Source organism: Adelges cooleyi, unplaced genomic scaffold, assembly GCF_023614345.1.
Source record: "Adelges cooleyi isolate 19-005CV unplaced genomic scaffold, UGA_ACOO_1.1 ACOO_flye_CR_arks_rails_tigmint_CR_PRNA_60, whole genome shotgun sequence".
Taxonomy (NCBI): domain Eukaryota; kingdom Metazoa; phylum Arthropoda; class Insecta; order Hemiptera; family Adelgidae; genus Adelges; species Adelges cooleyi.
Genome location: NW_026096297.1, coordinates 1 through 9576, shown reverse-complemented (window position 1 = coordinate 9576; position 9576 = coordinate 1). Strand labels below are relative to the sequence as shown.

General features: G+C 31.2%; 1 protein-coding gene across 1 annotated transcript; it reads left to right on the top strand.

Annotated features, from left to right (window-relative positions):
• Nucleotides 1-6616: 6616 nt before the first annotated feature.
• Nucleotides 6617-9167, top strand: LOC126844046 (oocyte zinc finger protein XlCOF6-like; the record flags this gene model as incomplete). Its single annotated transcript, XM_050581896.1, has 3 exons — nt 6617-6744; nt 7361-7555; nt 7645-9167. Coding segments are annotated over exons 1-3 (1846 nt in total), but the record flags the coding sequence as incomplete, so codon positions are not given.
• Nucleotides 9168-9576: the final 409 nt, after the last annotated feature.

Below are 9576 nucleotides of genomic sequence, written 5' to 3'. Positions count from 1 at the left end.
GTGGTTTCACTGGTTAACTAGAAATTTGAATAGGGTCTTCCATTGGTTGTTAAGACTATTACATCAATGAATCTACCCTAGTTAGGTCATCACAGTATAACATTGCTTGACAATAAAATCCATAATTACATTAATAATATAATACCTAATAAACACAACGTTTACCATTTATTCTCGTCGTCTATGTATGTCACAATCGATCGGATAACATCGAAATCGACTGTTTTGAAAAATAACTTAAGATCAGCAAAGAAAGTTTGTGCGTTTTTCACGGTATTGCAGTCGACTGCCGTTTGGCCGGACGTGCCCTGATCCGCACTTGATGGGAACTCCTCGGGTTCCAGAGTCATCCGGTTGGTGGCTATGCATTGGAGATATGCGTTAACCATGCTCAGATTATCCCGGAGCTGGTTAATAACGTCTTTTATGACTACGTCGTAGCTGCCGAGGCGGGCGATTGCGACCAGCAAATCCGCTAGGTCTGGATCGTCTTGTAGGCGTAACAGTTGCTGGAATTCTACCAGCAAGTCGTGCCACTTTTTCAAGTAATCTTCTCGTCGTTGACCCGTTAACTCATTGACGAGCAATAAATGTTTCCACGTCAACCGATACATGATGCCTTTGAACAGACTAAAGATCCCGTTGTAATACTTCTTGATGCTAAACAACCCGTTCGTCGGGGAGTACACTTTGCCAGTGCGCGTACTGCCAGTCTTTACGTAGCAATTTGAACGTGTCGTACCAGATGATTTCCACGTCATACTCGCTCATCAGCTTGGACTTGATCGAATTGTTGACGCCCAGATTGGTGATGAATAGTTGTCTGGCTTTCAACGCTTCGTACCTTGCCCCGTACGTGGATTGCGGGTTGTTTGCTTCCAATAGTATGTTCAACTCGTGGCAGTTGTTTAACACTTCCATATTGGTATAGTAAAAAGTAGGTTTGCCGCTTGGCGTGTCAGCCGCCTGCCGCGCGTACCATATTTCGTACGAATTGAACCAATTGTCCGGTCGACATCCGTCAGCCATCAAATCGTTTTGCATTTTGTCTATCACGTAATCGTGGATGACCATCAGTCTGTCCTTGGCCGCCGTCTGGTGGGCTTCGCTCTCGTTGTCGATGAAATTATGTTTGTAAAAAATTTGCACCGTTTTGTCGTACAAAAGTAGCAGCCACAACGAACCGATTTCTACGTCGGCCACGTCGTACAGTGTACATATCACCGCTCGGATGTTGTAATCGGCTATTAGGGCGACCGGGATGCCGGTAGGTATGTTTACATCTTCCAGCATGATTTTCATCAATCGCATGTGCATCAGCCCGGCAAACAGATAAGTGCATTTCAAATCTCTGTACCGGTCTGCCATAGTCGGGGTATCCTCCGTGCCATAAACGTAACCGGTTTCCAGCGACAGTACCGGCGGGCTGCATGAGGCTATCGGGCTCAATAAGGCCATAAGGCTAAAGACAATTGTCGGTGGTGATAATTTCGAAAGTGTCATTTTGTCGACAGTCTGCACCTAGATTCGATACGAAATTGTACGGTATATTTTTTGGGTTCAAAACTGGGTATGCCATTCATTATTTACGGAAACCAAATTTTTCTATAAGCCATTTTTGTTTACCACACCACGCATAGGCGTACTATTGTACTTATTTAGTAAACATGTTTTTACATCAATTGTGTTATGTCATTTAACGTAAAAGAATAATACAAAAACACGGTATCATACGACATACTATGCACACATCGTAAGGTTCTAAAATGTTACTACTGAACTCACACAACGAGTTAGTTATATTAATATTTTCCAAATGTTTGTTAGAAAATCGATCGCTTTAATTTTAATATATTATAAATGTATAATACTCGTATCTATACTATGTTACATTTCTTACATCCAAACGTTTGTATAAATAAATGTTTAAAGTATACAAAATTCATTTAAAAGAAACTTATATACCACAAAATCACCTGGTTTCATTTAGTACAAAAAAGGAAAGATTTGATTACATTTATTAAGATAATAATTGTATTTTGCCGTTCGCCAAATCTAAATTAGATTAATAAAAAAAAAAAATAATACAAACTCAAACAGGGCGACTATTGAATTTTAACAACTGTACACTTTGGTTTTGTAGTATAATTAACACTAAATTCTGCCATAGTCAAAAGATTAAACGGATTATGATTAGTTAACTCAGTACCCTTTCATTTGTTGTAACAACGCTTAAACTGTTATATACAGATCTATGCTTCAGAAGAGTGTACTACCCATCACAAAATAAATCTATCAGAAAATATATTAAACCTACAAATTTTTTCATAAAGTGACTATAATCAACATTTTCAAAGATTTTCGATTTTTTTGAAGTTTCAATTAAATGTGAAATATTTATTACTGCCGGAACTTTATCCGGACCCTTGGTTTACTTACCATTGATTTGTATCCACATTCAGAAGCCTTCTATCAGTCGACGACAATTGTCTGAGAAATGATAACCACGAATTATTGCATAAGATAAATTTATTTTCAGTTTGGTACATACGTGTATACTTGGCATTATACCATAAATACATCATAAATAGTACTTCGATGCTAGGCATTCTGTCCGAAAAGTTGGCTGAAGTATAACAATATGTTACGATACCTATTAATTTAAGACCGAGTAATTGGATGTTTAAAATCTTCCAAAAGTGTACCACAACTGGATCTGTGTAGAATCTTTTCAAATAAAATAAATATTATTTTACAGAGTAGTTTCTAATATTTTAAGCACAAAAATAACCATATACTTGGACTGAAGTTCCATTATTAAAGGCAAGCATTGTGGCGCAATTATTTCAGCTCTTTGCTTAATACTCGATGTTACAGCAACAAAGTTTTTCTTTTTCGCAAGGCGTAACATCAATGACTCGACTCGAAACTGAAATAACAAAAAAGTGATTTGTCTATTTTTTTAAAATTAAAAAAAAAACTGTACTTTCATACACGTGAACCTCTTGATAATACTTCGTAGAATTATATTCCAAAAAGTTTTGTGAGTTCACTCGTTTGACCGATCAAATCAAATTGTTGTAAAACGTTAATTGTACTTTCGACTTAAATTAGATAATGATCAACACTCAACAGTCTAAATGTTATTATTTTAATTTATATTTCAACTTATTATGATCGAGAATTCCTAACCATTGCTTGTATAACAAACTATTGCAGAATATTACTATCCGAACTATTGTATGCTCTGAACGAGTTAAAGAATTCAGACTGTGAATCGCAACTGTTATGTGTCTGAAATAGATTTACATTAATCAGTTTTTCATTAAACCCGGTAAAACTTATGGACAATAAATTCTATCTAATACTTTCAATAGCACTACTATCATTGTTGATAATATTATTTTGATAGTAGCCACTTGTACGTTTAAATGTGTCCATGTTGTTCAAAGCATTCTCACAACTCGGAGATTTTGTAATTGAAGTTCAAATTGTGCTGAATGTAGTAAATTTCTCATCACATACAATATTCAGTTCTGAATTTTAATTAAAACTGCTATTGTCATTATTTGGTGTTTGACTGTATGTCTCCATATATTGTTCGTACTTTGTTTGATCTGTGTTATTCACTATAAAATTTCTTGAAAAAGAAAAACGAAAAATACTGAATCTTTTGAAAAATTACATATACTAACCTATCCGAGACATTCGATTTCTGACTAAAATTAATTTCATCGGTAATAGTTTTGGAAACATTTTTTTCACACTGATTTGAATAAGTATTACAGTGGTCTGTATTTTGGGAATATATAAAACATAATAAATAAATAAAACTAAATCAAATTAAGTGAAATATGTAAGTTTGCTATTTGATGTTATAATGTTGTATAAGGTAAAACATAGTTTTGGGCATTACTTAAATAATAATTGCAAATAAATTTGTATTTAAAATAATAATAAGTTATATCATATTTGGAATATTCAAACTAAAATGTATTTAAATAAAATATCATTTGAAATAAGGTATTTTTTGAAAATAAAAATGTATTTCAAATAATTATTTGATAATTAAATAAAATTATTATGTACCAGTTATGAGTTATGTACCATTTGGTTTTTATCACGAATTATCAGTATTCAGTTGTAAAAAATATTTGTATTTTTTTTTTTTTTTTTACTTTTTAGTCCTATTAAAGGTATTTAATAATTGCTGAATAGATTACTAAATTAATTTTGAAGATTTGAAAAAAAAATGAAATTTTAGTGAAATGACCCCCACATTTGACCCTGTGTAGGGTGACCTGACTGTCTTTGCCCCAATATGATTACAGGTCATTGTATTGTCGTCCAATATGAGTGTCTGTACCAAGTTTCAGCCCTATACGACATTGGGAAGTGGCTTAAATTAATTTTGCAAGTTTTGAAAAATACCTGTACAAACGTACGTACGTACGGTACTAGTTAGTGAGCTAAAGAAAATCATGTAAAAAGTTTGAATACAAACAAAGTGTGTGGCAGGTATTTGTTGACTTAAAAAAGGAATCAAATGTTTTGGGCACGTAATGAGAAGTTCAAACATAGAGTACCTAAATGCGACCGACGAGTTCCAATTTTACATTGAAAAACCATCATGAGAAATTAAAATGATGACAATTAAATTTCAATACTTTAATAAGATGAATTAAACATTTTTAATATAAAAATTTCGTTATCGGTTATTATCATATTACTATTTCTCCATGATATAATATTTTTTATAATATTCTTCCATGCCATACCTAAAAACTCTCTCTGTCTCTCTTTTACGATTTCGATATTCGGACCTCTCTCTCTCTACTATCAGTCCATTTTTTAATAGGTCTATGGTAAAAACTGCTTATGTCGGCTATTTTGCAAATTCCAGATGTTTAACTAAAATATAATATTTTGATTCATATAACGTTTTCATGTTTATTGTTTCTCGAATTTACTAAGATACAATATTTAAATGTTGTACTACTGAATTAGCTGCTAAACGTAAGTACTTTATATTATTTTATTATTGATAATAAATTCTGCGTCGACTTCATAAAAATAAACGCCAATGCTCTTTGTAATAGTCGCTATAAGATTAATAAAGTATATTGTGCTGAAATCACCTTCTTATATTAAATTAACATTACTTCAGTGGTTAGTTTGAAATCATATCATTTATATGTACTTAAATGAAGTCATTTTAATCCGACTGCGGTGGAAAGATGGTTATTACGGATAGCGGTTCTTATTTAGGTTTAAATATCATTGGATTAAGTATGGCTACATCTACTAATTACATTTCTCTTTATTTCTTTGGACTTGGTAAAATAAAACACAAATAAATAGATTAAAAATGCACATACCCTTACTAGTATTTTATGTAATAAGGTGCAAAAGGACCTTATCACAAATAACAGGCTATCACAAACTTTTGAAGGGAGAAATGTATAGTTTTTAAAGATATGAACGATTTTTTTTTAAATTTTTTTTTTATGATGTAATGTAAGCGTAAAACATAATGACCGCTTTACATATACTTAAGTCATAAAATTTAATAAAATAAAACAGTAAATTAAAATATAAAATAAGATAAATAATTTTTTTTTTTAAATACCTTGTATGTTTTGCATCGATATATTTTTCTTCCTAGACTGATTACATGAGAAATAGTACCTTTTGCACTGTTGCCCTACAATTATTCAAGTTATTTTTAACAAATATATCATAAAAATACTTTTAAAGTGCAGTTTTTACTCACTTTTTTAACATTAAATTATGCTATTACAGTGGTCGAAAATTAATAAATAGTCTTTTAAATATTAATATGCTTATTGTAGTTATTACTTATTATAAACGTATGAAAGACGTTTGGAGTGGGGTTTGGAGCTTCTACCAATGCCTAAATATTACAATGTTTAATATTATATAGAAAATAAAAGCACATAATAGAAAATAAATTTTGTGTAACATTGTATATTTTTCATCATTGACATTGCTCTATATTATGTGAGAAATCCTTCGGGGGATTAAAATTCTTACGATTAACTTAAAAACTAATTAAAAAAATCACTTCAAATAATTATGCAGGGTTATGAGAATTTATACATAATATTATATTATTAGACTACATCTACGTTAACTATGAAGCTGATAATTGTTTGTTGATTTTTACATTGATAGATTTTAACTATTTTACTCGTATTTCTGTTATCAAAGCCTTAAATCTATATTAAACTCTTATTTTTTAGGTTCTATTAAACCGATACAACTACTAATAAGTTTGAAGAACCTAAACATAATTTTATAAGTATAAACTTGCCGTAGATTAATATTAGTATTTCACATTCAAGACAGACATTTATAGAAATTAAGATAAACCAGTTATAATGGATATACATATGGATACACTTTCCATTGGGTAAGTTTGATTTTGAATTGGAATTACGATAATGAACTGATTGTCCAAGTTTTAAACCATCTGAAAATCATATTTTTACTTCAAGAAACGCTTAAAATTCAAAAATATAGTTTAAGAGACACCATTACATAACCTCATTAATACTCTACAAAAGCCGTTTTTATTGTTAGCAAACCAAACACCATGAATGTAAATAAATGGGAGGTCGACGAAGTGGATAATGACTGTTATTTCAAATCTACCATACAAATTGAAGAAAATCAAGATATAGCACTATTCAAGGAAGAATACGAGAACACTCTTTCTACTGCGTAAGTGCAATTTTACTATCGTTATTTTGATAACCTCAAAACAAAACAAAGTGGCACTGCTGATATTTGTTGGGGTGACTTAGTAATATTTTATCTTTATTGACCACGCAAACAATGTTATCGTTTTCGAAGATACAATAGTATATATATAAAATGATCGTGGCCATGATCGTTAAAAGTATTTTGAGTTTTTATCTTGATTTTATTGTTTTTTTTAAAGTATCTCTGGCTATCAAAAGTATAAATTATCAATAACTTTCCCAAAGTAATCAGCTTTCTGAATTAGATGATGATTTTCCTATTCGCAAGACAGAAAGTCATTAAAATAAAATTTATCATCTAAAAAGATGTTTTTCATGTTGCCCAAAATTCGAGAATATTTTTTTTCAGAAAGATGATTATATTTTACATGAAAAAACTGATTTTTAGTTATTTTTTTTTATAAAAAGTGGTGTTAAGACAAATTTTTAAACACTTTTTACGATCATGGATAAAAAATTCTAAATTTACATATAGTAAAAATATGAACATATGATACGTCACGTGAAAAAACAATCAAGGTAAATTATTTTAATTCCTTTTGTGAAATTTACTAACATACAAACTGACATTTTAGCAAGGGTTTAAACATCCATACAACGAGCAATAAAATTAAAGAAACATCAGTTAAACAACCAAAGACCATGACTATAATTAAACAGGAGGATGATGAAATCAGAAATGATTGTTTATTTGTATCTGAGATAGTAATTGAAGAAAACCAAGACTTAGAAAATTTCAAGGACCAAGATTTGCGTCCTCATTGCACTGAGTATGAATTGTATAAATATGGATAATGTTTCATAATAGATTGACTACAATTAAGTTATTATCCTAATATTTTGATTACTTTCCTTTTAGCAATACACTCAACAGTTCTATGAAATATAATCAAATTCAAAGTGGAGAAAATCCATTCAGATCAATTAAAAAATACACAGTCGAAAAACCATTTCAGTGTGAATTAGGTTTAAAGACAATTTCAACTGAAAATATAACCAAGCACAAAAGGTCACATGAAGCCGAGAGGCTATTTCAATGTGATATTTGCAAGAAGACATTTGCACAATTAACACATCTTAAAAACCACATAAAGACGCACACGGGTGTAAAACCTTTTCAATGTGAGCTATGTAAAAAGACATTTTCATATTCTGGAGATTTAAAAAAGCACAAAAGGACACATACTGGCGAGAAACCTTTTCAATGTGAGATATGTAAGAAGACATTTTCACATTCTGGAACTATTAAAATTCACAAAAGGATACATACGGGCGAGAAACCTTTTCAATGTGAGATTTGTAAGAAGTCATTTTCACAATCTGGAGATTTAAAAAACCATAAAAGGACCCATACTGGCGAGAAACCTTTTCAATGTAAGATATGTAAGAAGACATTTTCACTTTCTGGACATCTAAAACGACACAAAATGACACATACTGGTGAGAAACCATTTCAATGTGAGATATGTAAGAAGACATTTTCAGATTCTGGAGATTTAAAAAAGCACAAAAGGACACATACTGGCGAGAAACCTTTTCAATGTGAGATTTGTAAGAAGTCATTTTCACAATCTGGAGATTTAAAAAAGCATAAAAGGACCCATACTGGCGAGAAACCTTTTCAATGTGAGATATGTAAGAAGACATTTTCACTTTCTGGACATCTAAAACGACACAAAAGGACCCATACAGGTGAGAAACCTTTTCAATGTGAGATATGTAAGAAGACATTTTCACATTCTGGAAATCTAAATAAACACAAAAGGACACATACTGGCGATAAGCCTTTTCAATGTGAGATGTGTAAGAAGTCATTTTCACAATCTGGAAATTTAAAAAAGCACAAAATAACGCACACTGGCCAGAAACCTTTTCAATGTGACATATGCAAGAAGACATTTTCACGTTCTGGACACCTAAAACGACACAAAATAACGCACACTGGCGATAAGCCTTTTCAATGTGAGATATGTAAGAAGACATTTTCACTTTCTGGACATCTAAAACGACACAAAATGACACATACTGGTGAGAAACCATTTCAATGTGAGATATGTAAGAAGACATTTTCAGATTCTGGAGATTTAAAAAAGCACAAAAGGACACATACTGGCGAGAAACCTTTTCAATGTGAGATTTGTAAGAAGTCATTTTCACAATCTGGAGATTTAAAAAAGCATAAAAGGACCCATACTGGCGAGAAACCTTTTCAATGTGAGATATGTAAGAAGACATTTTCACTTTCTGGACATCTAAAACGACACAAAAGGACCCATACAGGTGAGAAACCTTTTCAATGTGAGATATGCAAGAAGACATTTTCACGTTCTGGACACCTAAAACGACACAAAATAACGCACACTGGCGATAAGCCTTTTCAATGTGAGATATGTAAAAAGACATTTTTACAATCTGAAACTCTTAAAAAGCATACAATCGTACACTCGGGTGAAAGGTCTTCAGAGTCAATCATGCTTTAACATGTTCCGAAATCTATAAAGTCATGCAATAATCATAACTGTCTGGAATAACCCATTCCATTTTGTAGAAATAATATTTTTTCGTTGACATTTTACTATATGTATCTAAATTACTTTCCGGCTCAATTTTTCATTTAAATAACACATTATAATATTCTACTGGTTTTATTTTATTTTATTCTATTTAAACTTTTGTAGCTTATTTTCTTCAGCTTGTATATATTTTCCGAATTAATTGTTTGTATTTTTGTTATTTATACTCGACCTGTCGTAATTTTACAATAAGTATACTGACTATCTATATAAATAAA